Raw genomic sequence first — 16620 nt, forward strand, 5'->3', positions numbered from 1 at the left:
TTTATTCACTATTGAGTTAGAGGTTCTGGTCACACAGTAATAAAAGAAAAAGAAATAAAATAAAGATTGAACAGGAAGAAACAAAATTACCAACATAGGAAGGCTAAGACAATCTATAGACAAATTATTAGAAGCAAGAGAGTTTGGCTAAGATTGCTGTATATAAGTTGAATAAGCAAAATAAAATGCATTTCTATATCCTAGCATAATAGAGCTAGAAAAAGTAATTTTAAAAAGATTCCATTTATAATAGCAACAAAAGTAGGTAAGCAAAAAATAAATTTAGCAAAAGATTTACAAGTTGCTTTATGTAGCAATCAGTAAGACTTTATTTTAAAAAACATTCAAGAAAGCCACAATAATGCAGACATAAGCTGTGTTCATTGCTGGTGAGATATGACATCAGAAATATGTCAATTTTCTCCAAATTAATTTCTAAACTCAATTCAATTTCAATCAGACTCTTCAAAAGGTTTTTCATTGTACTTGGCAAATAGATTCTAAAAATATATGTGGAAGAGTAAGAAAAGCCAAGACAACTTTGAAGTGAGTGGACTTTGCCCTGGCAGGTATTAAGACTTCATAGAGAGCCAGTGTAATTAAGATAGTGTGGTATGGACATAAGGATAAAAACACAGATTGATGGGGCAGAATAGTGAACCCAGAAAAATATATGGAAGCTTTATATTCTCACTATGGAAACTTGCCAGAGGTGACATTGTAAGTCAATATGAAAAGGATGGACTAGTCAATGAATCAATTTTCTTAATGAAAAATAATGTAAAAAAAGTTTAAGACTTCTAGACTAAAATATAGGAGACTATCTTTGCTACTTCAGAGTAGGAAAAGTTTTCTTAAAACACAAAAAGGATAAGCCATGAAAGAAAAAAATAATAAATTTGACTATCTTAACATTAAAAATGTTAGTGTATCATAGCTCAAAATGTGAATAAATAAAAATCAGCCCCTTTGCTCACCTTTTATTCATTCTCAGAACATTGGACAAAGAAGACTCTAGAAAGAAACTCCAATTTCCTCCTTGACAGGCATTACACCAAGGCCCTAAAGAGGAAATGGCTTGCCCACGGTTACCCAGAAACTCCTGACTACCTGTCTTATGTGCCCTCTATTGCACACCAAATTTCCTGTTTTGTGTCCCCCGGGAAAATATTCCAGGAAATAAACCACAGTCAAGACACTTGTCTGTCTTAGAAACCCAGTGGGTTTTATCTGGCTCAGGCTCTTCCTTGCTTCTACTCTTCTTTTGTCTTTTTCCTTTATTCCATCTTTCTTCCTCAGAAAGGCACTGAGCACCTGGACCGGGTCTGGCACCATGTTTGATCCCTGGAGGTGTAGGAATGAATAAGACATGCTTGGTCTCCTTAAGGTGCACTCAACCCAACTGAGGAAGACAGCTGAGCCACAACAAGCACCTAAGCCAATCCTCTTGTTTGAGGTAGATGACTAGCATCCTACCTGGTGGGAAAGCACAGAATTGGATAACTCCACTGATACCATGGAAACTACAGGGCAGAGGGCAGTCTGTGCAGAGGATGGAACCCTGGGGCCTGGTACAGGAGGCAGGGGCCCTGAGAGAGAGGGAGAAGGTGTTGGCCAGGCTTCTGAGCCCCTTCACCTCAATGGGCCCTCCCATAGTGAGGCCCAGGGGTACAGCCTGAGCAAGGCATAGTCAACGGGGGAGGCTTTATTGGGGTCAGTGGCTCCTGCCGTCCCCTTGTCCTGAGATGGGCCCACTTGGGCTTTGTGTGGTGAGGAGAGGAGGGTGAATCTCCTCTTTCAAGGTCAGACCCAAGGAGCACTTGAGACCACCAGCTTCCAGCACAGAGCCCTGGGTTGTCCTTGGGGAAAGTCTGCCACTCTGGCCACTGCTCAGTGGAAAAGCGAGGCCTGGCAAGGCCACAAGTGGGGAGCAAGTCAGAGGAACCAGAGTGGGAGGATGGAGGAGAGGGAAATACTATCCAGGGAGCCTTTGCTTTATGCTCCTTCACCAGCCCATAGGCACCGGGAGGGAGGGGGCCTGGTGACCAACAGGTGTTTATAGGCTGTGACTGACTGTTCTTTACGGCTGGGGGTGCAGGCAGGATATCCGGGTTTTATGGCTCTAAACATCAATAACAATTGCATTTAATTAGAGAACCCATGGTCCTCCATAAGCCCAATGCACTAAACAACCGTTAAGAAGGTCAGCTGTTCCACCTCCCTCATGGAGACACTCCTGTGCCAGATACTCGGACCTAAGTCTTCTTCCTTACAGTAGGGACAGGTGACCTGAGTCAGTTTAGTTTGGTACTTAATTCTGTTCATGGATAGATGGCAAAACGGGGCTCCCCAAGAGTAAAGCACTCTGCCACAAGCCATCCAGCCAGATCCTGCTAGGATCCGGATTTACTCCAGGCAGACGGGTGCCACAGCGCTCTGGCTTGACCGCTGCACAGTTCTCCTTTCCAGCTTGCATGACGACTGGCCAGGCTGCGACACAGACCAGGGTGTCCAAGCCCTCCAGCCACGGCTCCTGTCACTCTCCCCAGCCCTGACACAGTTTACACAGTGCCAGTGGCTTCCCATTAAGTGGCAATAGGGTGTGGAGTGGCAGTGGAGGAGGGAGCTTGCAATAGGCCTGTGCATGAGGGTACAGCAAAGCCTCATGGGTTGGGTTAAGACCCACAAGGCAGGCTGTGAGACAGGGTCAGGGCTCTTGTCTGTATACTTGACATGCTTATTGAGGTGCTATTATGTGCTGGGCACCGTTCTAGGGCTGGGAATATATCAGTGGATGACACAGACCCATATCCCTGCCATCGTAGGGCCTGTATTCCAAAAGGGAGACTCAGGCCACCACCAAGACAAGACAGATAAAGGAAATTGTATGGACTATTATATAATGTCACGGGTAAGGCAATAAAAGGAAACAGGGAGTGATGGGGCAAAGGGCAGAGGCCTGGTCATTTTAGATAAGGTGAGCAGAGAAGGAGGGTGAACTTGGGAGTGAAGACCTGGAGGGGAGGGTCCATTTCCCCCTTCATCCTCTAGGTGGCAGCATCCTCCCACTGGCCCCGCAGCACAGCGGGGTCCTCTACCCAGCCCTAGAGGAGCATCCCCAGGGACGCTTGCTTTGGGATGATGCTCTGGGAGCCAGGGCAACTCAGCCTATGTGAAAATACTGGTTAAAATGGGGAATCCTAGAAAACAACGAATGAAGAATTCCTGGGGTGTGAGTATTGTTCTGTTTCATGATCTGGGTGCTGAATAGACAGATGTGTTCACTATGTGAAGATACACTAGCTCTAGTTGTGATCTGTGCACTTTTTTTTAACCTGTATGTTAGACTTCAGTAAAAAATTAAAAGTCTCTCTCTCTCTCTCTCTCTCTCTCTCTCTCTCTCTCTCTCTCTCTCTCTCTCTCTCTCTCTCTCTCACACACACACACACACACACACACAACCTTAAGGATTCTCTTTGCATCTAAATCATAGTTGTCGTTATTTTCCCACCTTTTGCTGATTAGAACTCTGTCCCATCTTTCTTAAAGTTTATTGAACACATTCGCACAGACAAAATGTTCAGAGCCCTGCCTGATATGTAGGAAGCACTTCATAAATGTGAACATCGTTTCCATTTGTCACACCACGAGGCAACCGCTGTGATATCCAGTCTTGCTTTCTTTACAATGGAGGAAGGACTTAGAAACACTGGCCTAGCAAGCTGATGGCAGAATCCTAGAATTTCATGATTTTCTCCAACCTTTCACGGACAACTTGCTCAGCCCTATTTTAACAGAAATTCTCAAAACAACTGACCTTTATGGGTCTTTCCAAGTACTCACCTTAATTTTCATAGAACTAGCTCTTCTTCACACTTCTGTTTCATTAGTTGACATATTAATTAGAAAATACAATTCAATAATGAGATTCCTAACATAAAAAGATTCGGAGGAGACCAACACAACCAACCCTAAGTGAATACATGACTTAACTGGAAGGGGAGAAATGATGAGGGCAACTAGAGAGGGGCCTGCTGGCCATGAGACTCCATCAGGCTGTGGGCATCAGGTGGTAAGTTTTCCAGAAAGAGTGGAGAGCTTCAGCTAGTCTGGAAAATTGGTTTGATGGAGGTTGGGTAAGAGAACTACTACTGTACCCTCCTTAAGTGTTGTGGTCCCCAAGATTGATTCTTATATGATTATTAATGAGCTAGTGTGCCCATCAGACATTGTTAGAAGTGCTTGGTAAGGCTACCTTTGGGAACTTGGAACAATAATCAAAACCATTTATTGTGCAAGTTCTGTGTTCCAGGCCCCATGCTAGCTGCCTTACATACCCTCACAGTAATCCTGTGAGGGCTAGAAATCGTTTACCATTTGACTCTGTTAATCACTTAGCAGCTCTCAATGTGTAACTTAGTGGTTTAAAATGACTCATGATTTTAATTTCGTTCATAATTCTGTGGTTGGCACTTTGGGTGGTTCTTCTAGTGTCAGCTGGGTTCGGTCATGTGTCTGCCAGTCAGCTGCACAGCTCTGCTTCTGGGAATGGATAGCTGTGGGCTGGGGTGATGGAGACAATGGGACACTTGACCTCTTGTCCTCTAGCAGGCTGGCCTGGGCTCCTTCTCATGGTGGCTGGGCAGGATTCCATGACAGAGAGTAGAAGCATCTACGATCTCTTTAGGCCTAGTCTCAGAATTGGCACAATATTCCTTCCACCTCAGTCTACTAGCCAAATAAGTCACAAGGCCAGCCCACATTAAGGGGTAAAGCAATAGACCCTCACCTCTTTGGTCAAGTGATAAAATTTCAAAGAATATGGACACAGGAAGGGGGTAATTGCAGCCATCTTTGCAAACAATATTAACACACCCCTTTTATACAGGAAGAAACTAAGCCCAAGCAGGTTAGACTGACTATCCTACCCAGGGTCTCTCAGCTAATAAGCAACAGAGCTAGAGTAACACACCTCTGTGGGACTTCAATACGTGCTCTTTTCACTAAGTTAAACTTCTTTGTTAAGAAATTAAAGCTTCTGAGACATATGGGATCATTCTAACTCTCAAATTAACATTAGTTGAGCACCCTCTATTATGTACACAGCACTATGCTTTAGGTCATCCTGACAGCGTCTCCATGAAGTAAGGTGATCACCCCCATTTTACAGATGAGGAAATTAAGGCTCAGAAAATTTAGGTTACTTGCCAATGGGTCATGCAGTCCTGTGCACATAAAGACAAGGGATTTGAACCCATTTCTTCTGATTTCAAGTTCAGAATTCTTTCAGTCATGCTCAAGAGTCCTTATCTGAGGTCCATGAACCAAGGCGTCACATGGTCCTTGAATAATTTAGGATCACATACAAAATTTCACGTATGTTACACTCAAACTCCTTTCTGAAAAAGGAAATAATTTTTGTTAGATTCTTAAAGGAATCTATGTCCCATCTCCCCCCCACCCTTATAAAGTTAAGCACCACATCTTACACAAGTGTCGATCCTCCCCCAACCAGGCAAGGGAAACTCTCCAGGCAAAGTCCCATAATCTTCATATATTCTAGAAACCTAGAGAGAAAGGGAGCCTTTAGACTAGCTCCGGGAGAAATTGGATGGAGTTGAGGGGCTCTGCCTCTGACAATCAGAATGTGTTACTTCATCTGTGCTGAGATGGAATCAGGGGTTTGAAAATTACTGGGTTGTTGAAAATGACCTGCCAGGGAAGGTGTCCACTAGCAGTGGTCAGTAAGGGAAGCTGCAATTTGCTCCAACTCTAGCATATTTCTCTACCTTTTACAGACTTGCATTTCTGCATCAGGGGCCTCCAGACCCAACCCCTTTCTCCTTTCTACCTTAAGATGTGGCCTCAGAATTGCTCAGAGCCAGCGGCTGGGGTCCTGAGAGTGGACCTCACTCTTGGGCCTCGGCTGAGCTCCTTATTTCCTTACCCTGCTGCCAGTGTCTCAGCCTCCGGGGTCTGCATTGCCCTGCTATGGGCCTAGGATCTTCACCCCCCTTATCCCGGGCAGTTTCCTCCTGCTCATCTCACCGTCAGCAGGGCCCAGGGCTTGGGGAATCTCCAGCTAGCAGTGGTCCAGCTTGGAGAACCACAGAGTTATCAAGTGAGAGAGCAACACAGAGCCGAAAAGTGGGAGCCAGCCGATAGAGAGAGAGAGAGAGAGAGAGAGAGAGAGAGAGAGAGACAGACAGACAGACAGACAGACAGACAGAGAGACACAGAGAGAGAGACAGAGAGAGACTTGCGCACTACACCTGCGCTCTTCTCATGCCATCAACAATTTCAGCCAGTCATATGGCTACAGGTGTCTTGAGGAAAGCTTGATTCCTCTCCTGGATGCCTGCTGTGACTTCCTCTCTAGTCCACCAGCGTCCACTTTCTTCAATTTGTATTCAATACTGCAGCCAGAGGGATCTTTTCAAAACAGAAATCTGATCATATCATGGTCCCCTGCCTAAAAATACCCAATTGCCTTTCATTATGGCCAATGTCTGGCCCCTGCTTCTCCCTTCAGGCTCATCTCACACAGAATTTCTCCTAGTGGTGGGCTGGAGCCAGCTCCTACCAGCTCACAGAGCCAATTGGTAAATATTCAGGAATTTGTTAGTAGCTGGAAATTGACTGGGGTGTCAATTTATTTACACAAGAGAAATCAACAAGTGCTAAAAATTAATATTTTCCCCCCAGAGAGCTGGTTGACCAGCACACTGCTGCCTACTGACCACTGTGCTGTTCTGTCACAGGGTCCTCTTACATACTATTTCCCTGCCTGGAACACTCTTCCTTCTTGCTGAGTTAACTCTTTTAGACCTCAGTCCAATTGCTACTTCCTCTGGGAAGCCTTCCTTGGTGTTTTGGAACAAATCAAATCACAACCCTGAACCTGACCTCCTTGGCTTGTATCACAGTTATAATTTCCCATGTGTTTGTATGATGAATGATTATTGTCCATCTTCTCCATGGAAATGTAAACTCCATGGTAAGAGGGACCACGCCTGGTTTTGCTCATTATCTTCACTCCATCACCCAGAACAGTACATGGTATATGGTAGAAACTCAAAATATTTGTTGAACTAATGAATGAGTTAGAGAAATATGTATTAGACAAGAAGTCCTGAGTTTTGGCTTCTGTGGCAGAGACTACTCTTATTCATGTCTCTCCTCTATATTTTCCCATCTTATTAGATTTGTCATGTTACCAAATTCTGACCAATGCAGTGGGGTGAAAACTATATACTGTGTTTCTAGTCATGGCCTCCAAAATATCACAAGTGGTCTTCAATGCACGCTCTCTTCCCCATCTGCATGGGGAAATGGAGGAAAGAAAAAGACAGAAAAAGCCCAGATTCCTGAGCCACTGATGGGAGATGAGCTGTCCACATGAGTCACATAACCCTCCTTAAACTGTGATAGGAGCAAGATAGACTTTTATTGAGTTAATCCATGAGGTTTGGAGGTTACTACAGCAGAACCTAATCTACACTGACCTACAAGACCTTCCCAACTCTGTCATTCAGTCCTTCTACCCTTTGGCAAGCCACAGTCTCTCTGGGCCTCAGTTTCCCTATTGGTAAAATGAATGAAAGGATTCCAAAAGGTGATCTCTGAAATCCTTTCAATGTTAAAATTCAGCTGTTCTGCTTGTATATTTTCTTCCCACCTGCCTAGCACGATATGCAGTCACCATAAATGTTTGATAACTAAGAGAACCTTTTATTTTTGAAACACTTTCTCTCAGATAAAAGCATTTCAATACCTTAGAAATTTAGAGTCATCATTCATATTCTTTAATCATTAAACAAGTAAAATACCAATCAAAAGAGCAATGGTGACATTTTATCAAAGAGGCTGGGGAACCTTCAGAGATCTTCAGCCTTCCAGAAGCTTCCCCCAGGCTTCCTGTTCTCTCCGTCCTCAGCAGTCTGGTGCGCCCAGCATTTTCAATTATTTGCAAGCCCCATCCTTCGACTGTCTCAACTGTTCCACTCAGCTAACTCTGTCAACTGCCTTTCTCAATAGAGATGATCTCATCTTTCAAAGGAACCCACTAATGCCTTTTCTTAGAGAGTTGTCATTAAAGGCTACTGCCTGGGTATCAGTAACCAAAAAGCAAAAGTCGCATCTTTGATGAGATGTAGCCACGGTGACCCAGAGTCCTGATGACTTCATTGGTTTTCAGATCTCCTGAGGCCTCAACTAGCCTTGCCTTGGTTCACTGTGTGTGAAAGAGGTGAAAGGCAAGCTGTTCTTCTTGGGCTGGGGTCCCTCTTTCTGTGAAAGATGAAAGGCATGGCAGCTGCTGTCATCCCAGTAACCATAGTAACGATGGACCACATGACAGGTGTCTGATCCTCATTAGACAATGTCTGATATTAAGTGTTCTTCATCCTTCCCCTCACTCCCCCCCCCAGATCATGCTACATGGCATTGAGGTCTCCCAGGGGAGCAGTTCAGGCAGGGGAGATCTGGACTGACAGCATTAATTAAACCTCTTATTTCCCCAGAACATTTTGTATTGCCAGACCCGGGAGCCAAGAAAACCTCCTGGGGAAGCTCTTATGAGAGGGAACACTAAGTCTATCACCAGGGACTGAGGCACTTGGGCTCCACAGTTGGCAGCAAACGGGGCTTAGGAGGAAAATGTGCCTGGCGTACAGCAGGCACAAAATAAATACTTGTGGAAGAGTCAATTTAAGTAAATGGGGCTCATTTAGCAAATGGGATTCCTTCCAGCTCACGGGAAGCCCTGCACGAAACGATCGTGTCAGTCATTCACCCTTTCAGCAGTTACTGTGTGCCTGCTGTACCCACCCATGGGTGGCTGTAAAGGTACTAGCTTGCTGAATGAATCCTCAGTCCCTGGGAGTGGCTGGGGCTTGAGGGCATGTCGGGAAGTGTGCAGAGGGAAGACTGAAAGGATTAGCACGGGCTCCATCACAGTGGGCTTTGGCTCTAACTGGGGGCTCTTTCTCACTGGAGAATCTCTGAAGGCTTTCATGCATGTGACAGTGTCAGTTCTGCATGTCAGAAACATCCTTTTCAGATGTCCTGTAGGGAAAGGATTAGAGGGACACTACTGCTGTAACCAAAGAAAAGATATTCTAGAACTTCTGAATCCAGGCCTCAAGAGAACTGGCAGCTTTGCTTCCTTCCTCTTGGAACCCGACTGCCATGTTGTGAGAAGGCACATGGCGGAGAACCAAGGTGCACTGGCTGGCAGAGCAGTTGTGCTCCCAATGGCAGCCAGCACCAACTGCTCACCATGTGGCTCGCCATCTTGGACAGCCCAGACCAGCTGACCACAGTCCCAGAAGACATCATGTTGAGCAGGAAAACTGCCCAGTTGAGCCCAGTTCACCCACAAAATCATGAGAAGTAACAACATACAGTTGACCCTTGAACAACATGCATTTGAACTGCATGGATCGGTCCACGTATACGCAGATTTTTTTCCAATAAATACTATAAATGTATTTTCTCATCTTTTTCTTAATAACATTTTCTTTTCTCTAGCTCATTTTATTGGAAGAATGTGGTATATTATATATGTAACATATAAAATATGTGTTAATTGATTGTTTATGTTATCGGTAAAGCTTCTGATCGATAGTAGGCTATGAGTAAAGTTTTGGGGGAATTACCTGAGGGTTTTCAGCTGTATGGGGGTCAGCGCCCCTAATCCTGATGGTGGTTTGTTAGGGGTGATAAGTGAAACCCCGGGAGGTCCCAGGTGGTGGTCATGTCTGCAGCTGAGCAGGAAAGGTCTGGCTGGAGCAGTTATAGATTTGGGACTCATCAGCTCCATTGGAAATTGAAAGCTGTATCGTGGATGGAATCACCTACACCCCTTCACACAAATGCCCAGCACCCCTCCAGCACAGCTGACTCACAGCAAATGCTTGCTGAATGAAATACTCCACATAATGAAAAACACCCCGAATGACCATTGTCTGAGCTAAGGTGATACTCCTCATGCCTGGAATTCTAATTTCCTCTCCCTCTAACACTTCTTTTATTTTTTTTCCCCCCTCTCTAAATCAAAGTGTGGACTCCTGGCTGCTGCATTTGAAACTCTTTGTCCTTCGAAGACAAGTCCATTCTCTGAGTGTGAGGGGTGGACATGGAACGTGCAAGCCCGAGTTTGGGTTCAGAACGACTGGATTTTTCTAGTAGCCCCACATCTCCACTGAATCTCAGCTTCCTCGTCGTTAAATGGACATGAGAATTCCCGCAGATCACATTAGGTAATAAAGGCGAACTTCCGGGTGGACACTAAAAGAGATGCAGGGATAGATAGAATCATTGCAATCATCCTCACCAGGACGTGGGTATGGTCTCAACCCCATGCCCCCCATCAGTTCCCTCTAACCTGCCACCTGCCCCTCTCCCTGGTAGTGGACACCTGGCAAGTTCAGGATATGGGAAATGTCCAGCGTGGTGCGTCTGTGTATGAAATGCTCCTGGAGGAGCCAATGTTGTAGACTCCTGGGCCAGAGAGGGTGAACAAAGAGTTAGTAGCCTGGCAAAGTGACCTCTCCCCAGAAGAAGCCACAGGCCTGGGTTCGAGCCCTGGTTTGCCCGCTAATGCAGTGTGACCTGCTGCCCTTCTCGGGCACAAGTGTCTTCATACATAAAGCGTGAAGAACGGCCTGAGACAACCCCAAGGTTCCGGCCACCTGAAAAGCTCTGGCTCCTATTGGGTTGGGGGGTCTGGTCACGTGTGGACGCGGAGGGGTGTCGCTGACGTGGTGCTGCGGGTGCTCCAGCCAGCTGGCGTCCGGCCCCCTCCTCTGACGTCCTCGCCGCCGCCCGCCCTCCCCGCCCCTCCCCCCTCCGGCGGCGGGAGAGCTGCTGGCGCGCCCCGAGCCCGGAGCTGCCTGGCGGCGGGCAGCGGCCCAGCGGGGTAGGTGCTCTGCGGCGGACTGAGCCCCGCGCGGGGAGCGGGCGCCATGGTGCTGTCGGTGCCCGTGATCGCGCTGGGCGCCACGCTGGGCACGGCCACCAGCATCCTCGCGCTGTGCGGGGTCACCTGCCTGTGCCGGCACATGCACCCCAAGAAGGGGCTGCTGCAGCGAGACCGGGACCCCGACCCGGAGAAGGCGAGACCTGGCGTGCTCCGGCCAGCCCAACAGGTGAGCGGGGCGGCGCCTCGGCTTCCCTGCCATAGGTGTCGTCTGCGGGTCTGCGGCGGAGGGGGCACGGGGCGGGGGGAGCCGTCGCGGTTCTTCTTTGCGAGACAGAGAATGGCGGGGAGCGGGGACAGGGGACGTGCTCGGGGACCCGCCGAGGGGTCCGGAAAGCGGGGGTGGGCGTCGTTTGTGGGCTGGAGACTTAGGGGACGAGAGAGGAAAGAGGACAGCGAGGGCTCAGAGGGAGGGGACGGGATAGGAATTAGGGCTGGGAGGGGAGGGAAGCTGGGAGGAGAATGTGCATCAGGCACTCAGTGGGGAATATGGGAGGGGGCTGAGAGGAGACTGGGGAAGGGTGTCATGAGGGTTAGAGAAGACCGAGAGGACCGGACTCCTCTGGAGGATGAGAAGCTTGCAGAATTGGGGGGAGGGGACTGTGAAAGAGAAGAGAAGGTGGGGGAAGGGGTCCTTACGGGCTGGTGTAGGGAAAGCACTGACATAGCTGAGAAGGTGGAAAGCCACCAAAACCCAGACGGGTGGCGCTGCAGCTGTCCTCATAGGCGCTGGAGAGGAGGCAGCTGGACAGGGAGTGTCTGGTGTCTGGAGAGGCAGGTGTATATGCAGGGGCCTGAGGACCCTGGCCCCCTCGCAGCAGCCCTCAGCTCCAGCCAGCCTGAGGGGCTTGCTGTGGCTTCCCCCAACTGCCTCTGAAGATGTCCCTCAAGATAGAAGGGCTTTTATCCCATGCATTGGCTTGACCCGAGAGCCCCTTTGGGTAGGAAATGGGTGGTGCCCCCATTGTACCGTGCAGTAGAAGGGGTCTGGGAAGAGGTTTCGAAGGACCTCCCTACACAGGCTGTGAACTCCAGGACACCGTCCTAAGGTGGGAAGAGCAAAATGTCCTCTGGAGAATCGGAGAGAAAGAGTCTGGCTAAAGTGTTCGAGGAAGGCTGCCCCTGGGCAGGGGCATGACTTCACAACTTCCAAAGGTCCGCTGGATTCCTTATAGAGCTGATAGTCTGGGAGCGGCACTATCATGCTATGATTCCACCCTCCTTTTTCCAATCAATTATTTAAAAGCTCTGAGACCCAGTCGTGTGGGGCTTGTGTCAGTCACTGTATGGTGTGAGTGGCAGGAAATGGCTGCTGTCCTTGAGGCACTTACAATCCAAGAAAAGTGACATTGACACTGTCTGCAATAGGAAGCAGCTGGGCAGCTGGTGTGGAATCCGGAATCCTCTGGAAATGGCAGTAGTGGGCTCCCTACTGACAGGGAGTTGGATGAGCCCTTCTCTAGAAGTTGTGGCCTGCTGCCTCTCAACCTTCTGTGCAGCCCAGGGCACTAGAGGGACAGCCATTCCTCAGCCTTTCACAGGCACCATCCCCTCCCCTTCTCAGAGAGAACCCCTGGGGAAGGTGTTGATGTGAGGGACCCTGGGATCCCTTCCAACTCTTTGTCTTATTGACGGACCAGTAAGTAGCCCACATGATGCCTGATAATCTGTTAAGACAAACAGACTGTGCCTCTCCCCCGCTTAAAATCCTCCACAACTTCTCATTGAGCGTGGAACAAATGTAACAACCCTTTACAGAGCACGGAAGGCGCCAGGCACCATTCTACCTAAGTGTGTTACATTTAATGCATTTAGCAACTCAGTGAATGCATACATGGTGATCCACTTAAAGATAAGGAGATTGGACTCAGAGAGGGTCAGTGACTTCCCCAACGTCACACAGCTAGAGAAGTTTCAGAGCCAGAATCTAGCCAAGCTGGTCTGATTCTGGAGTCTGTGCTATTAGCCATTCCACTCTACTCCCCCATCTGCCTGATCCGGCAGCTGTCTACCTCTCCAGCTAAACTCCTGCCAGTTCCTTCTTTCATTGGCAGCCTCAGCCTCACTGGATTTATGATCCTTCTTAAAGACACCAACCCTTCCAGTTTTCTGCCCGCTTTTCGCGCAGATGGTTCCTTCTTCTCCTTTAAGTCTCTTTCTGTATAAATGTCACCTATTCCCTATTGCCACATGTAACCGAGCACCCCTTCTCTCCCCCTCCCCCATATGTTCCTTCCGAATTATTTTATAGCAGTTGTGAAAATTGGACGTGATCGTTCATATCTGCTTTCTTGCATATTTATTTCCAGCACCCACTCAGCACCTGGAATCTAATAGGTGCCCGATAGAAAGTTGTTGACAAAAGCATCCCAGTGTCCAGCCCTGTGGGATGACTGTCGGTGGGATTTCCTCACACGTGCACGCAGGCGCCAGCCCTTTGCAACCCAGCGCTAGCTCAGCGGGGCACAGTACATGTCTGCGGATACGTGAGACCCATCCGTCCACATTCCCTCACCTAATTCCCTGAGTGACAAGGATGTGAGCCACCTGGGGCTGAATCGACAGGCCTGAATAGGATGAAACTGTGAGGACCGCGTCGGCTTGGCTGCCACTGTGCTCAGACTCAGTCAGCCATGACCCAGATAGAGTAAACAGGGAAAAGACAACACAACTGGCATTTCAAAGAAAGTAAAAGAGATGGTATTAGGGGTGGCAGGTGACACCAGGGTGGTGGCCATGGCACGTATTGACGAGGAGGGAAAAGAGTCAGAGAAAACTCTCTGAAGATGTTCGTTGAAAAGAGGGCATGAGGGCTGGGGAACAGGTTCTAGATTCCTGCAGCCACTAAGAACTGGGATGTCTGTACGATACAGGGTGATGACTACCCGTGTCTCCCAAAGTCACTGGTTGTGGTTGCTGGAAAATTTCCTTGGATTTGCAGGCCGTGCCTGGGAAATCTGATTTCTGGCCATGAATGTTTGGATGAAGTTGAACTTTGTAGTGATTTTGAAAAGAATTTTCAGATTTTCCCAGGGGTTCTTTCCCTGAGGTCCATAGACCCCCATCTCCCCATCAAGGGGTCTGTAGACAGAATTTAAAACGTTCACAGTCTTGGAGAGGAAAAACTTACATAATGATTTTTACTAACCTCTAACTGAAACATAGCATTCCTGTGAGTAGAAATATAAACAACACACCATAGTATTAACAATATCGGTAACTTTGTCCCCAAGGGAAATCACAGATCGTTTCAGAGCACACTGCAGCTGCTCCACAGACTTCACAATATCATTTAGGCACGTCTCTAATTCTAAATCATGCTTCTTATTAAGCCTCCTGCTCGAGCCTGCTATTTAATGAATGAAGAAGGAGGCACGCATGTAGCTGTTTCCCAAATTGATGTTGTTAGATGTTCCATTGTAGTCTTATGTCTTTTATTTTCGAGTTTTCCCAGCGTTTGGAGGAAGTGTCCATAGGCTTCTCCAGACAGCTAAAGGAATCCACGGAATAAAAATGGTCCAGAATCTCTGTTAAGTGGAAGGTAGAAGAGGGTGGAAGCAGTGATCCATCGTCTTTCGTGCCTCCAGCCAGCTTTAATTCATAGTTCTTTGCTTTCCCGAAATACGCACCCTGGACCGTTTATTCTGCCTCCTTAGAACCCTCACCCTCACCCACGTGCAATCTGTTGGGGACTGCACTACGATGGTCTGGAAGGATCACCTGGGAACTCCCTCACTGTTGTCAGTCCAACTTTTGAAGCTTGGTTATCATGCAGGGACCAGGCTGCTTGAGCAAGACAGCAGAAACGTGTGTGTGGTCATCTGCCCTTCACCGCTGCTTCTGGATGTGTTAACGAGAGGCAGCCAGAACTATTGGTTCCTTTCCCCTGAATTTCCTTTTCACGCTTATCTGCATTCTGGGTCCTTGCAGAGAAAGCCCTCTTTTTGGCTAACCTAAATCACTAAAGAGTGAGCAGAGAGAACTGTCCTTTTCTCACAGCTTATGACCCATCAGTTAGCAGGAGTTGGGGTCCCATTTTCAGAAATCTTTAGTTTCAGCATCTGATTTTTCTCCCCACAAGGTGTGTACCTCAGGTTACCCTTAAGTACATCTTCTCAGATGTGTCTCAGATTCCCTAGGTACTATCACTTTGAAGCTAACATGTGGTCAAAGGCTTTATTCAAGTTCCTTGTCCCCTCATCCGTATTTTCTACACCTCTCCTATCTGCCTCACTAGCCCCCACTTCCCTTTACTACCGGATTATAAACAACTACCCTCCTTCTCACAGAGTGGAGAAGACCCAACTAGCTTTCAGTGGAACATTGCCTTAGTCCATTTGGCTGCTACAAGAAAATACCACACACTGGGCGGCTTCCAAACAACAGAAATTGATTTCTCACAGTTCTGGAGGCTGGAAATTCCAAGGTCAAGGTTCTAGCAGATTCAATGTCTAGTGAGAGCCCCTTCCTAGACTTTTTACTTTACTTCACCTGGGGCAAGCAAGCCCTCATGGGCTGCTTTTATGAGGGCACTAATCCCATATGGGAGGGCTCCACCCTCATGACCTAATCACCTTCCAAAGACCTTACCTCCTAATACCATCACACTGGGGGTCAGGTTTCAATATATGAACTTTAGGGGGACACAGACATTCAGACTGTAGCAAACACTAATAGATCGATTCCAAGTTTTTATGAAATAATATTAGTTCTGAATTTGTATCGAACAACGTATTATGTAGAGTGGAGTCTTTTTCCCTCAAATCAGGGAGAGTGTCTTTCATTTTTCATGTATCCCTGACAATTTCTAGTGTGATGCTGGGCAAATGATAAGTCTTCAATGTGTTTGAATTAAATTGTCACATTCTGACACCACACTGAACTAGAGAGGGAAAACACAAAGAAGCGCATACTGTTAAGGTTTCATTTCCCCAAGAGTAGAAATCAAGGCTGATTTATTTATGGTGCTCTTAGTGGGGGCAGGTAATGCCTGGGGTGTGCAGAGCGCTTCTGGGTTTTTGTTTTATAAGCTTTGCCTCTTGGTATGGACACTGGTTACACAGGTGTGTTCACTTTGTGAAAGAAAAGTCAGCCAGCTCTACATTTATGATTTGTGTACTTTTCTCTAGGTATTTATACATCAGTAAAGTTTTTATTAAAATGTGTCATATTGTGACATAATGTTTGTGAACATTAATTTAGTACCAACCAGTATTTTTATTAACTTTTATTAATGTTTATGAAGGACTGTGGGGCCGTCATCAGGAGATGCGACCCTCCTTTTTGTGGACTCTTACGCACTGCCTGCCTGGCCCGGTCTGCTTTCTGCTGCCTCTTTGGAACTGTGGGCTCAAAACCATCAATGTGGCCCTGTCAACCCTCCTGCCCGTTCTCTTCTTCCTTAGATCACTGGAGCAACAGCCTCTCGGATCATTTATCTGAATTCATCCTTGTCAGAGTGAGGACCAATCAGAGCCCAGATGCTGCTTTGCATTAGCTAACAATTTCATTCATTAAAGATTAACAAGCATTAAAGGTTAATGCTAGGTATTGGGAAACAGCAATGAAAAGACAGGCGTATGTTCTTTCTGATAAGTGGGGAGACAGACAGTGAAGCCGGCAATTGCCATGAAGTGTGT

The 16620-nt window shown here is 47.3% G+C and overlaps 1 protein-coding gene across 1 annotated transcript in view; it reads left to right on the forward strand.

The window, feature by feature from the left end:
* Positions 1-10843: 10843 nt before the first annotated feature.
* SYT13 (synaptotagmin 13) overlaps positions 10844-16620 on the forward strand; it is a 43063-nt gene continuing 37286 nt past the window's right edge. The window contains exon 1 of the mRNA XM_081064945.1: positions 10844-11150. Within this exon, the coding sequence (XP_080921071.1) occupies positions 10968-11150 (183 nt within the window). The 5' untranslated portion in view covers positions 10844-10967. The remainder of the gene's footprint in view (positions 11151-16620) is intronic.

Source organism: Rhinolophus hipposideros (genome assembly GCF_964194185.1).
Source record: "Rhinolophus hipposideros genome assembly, chromosome: 10".
Classification (NCBI taxonomy): domain Eukaryota; kingdom Metazoa; phylum Chordata; class Mammalia; order Chiroptera; family Rhinolophidae; genus Rhinolophus; species Rhinolophus hipposideros.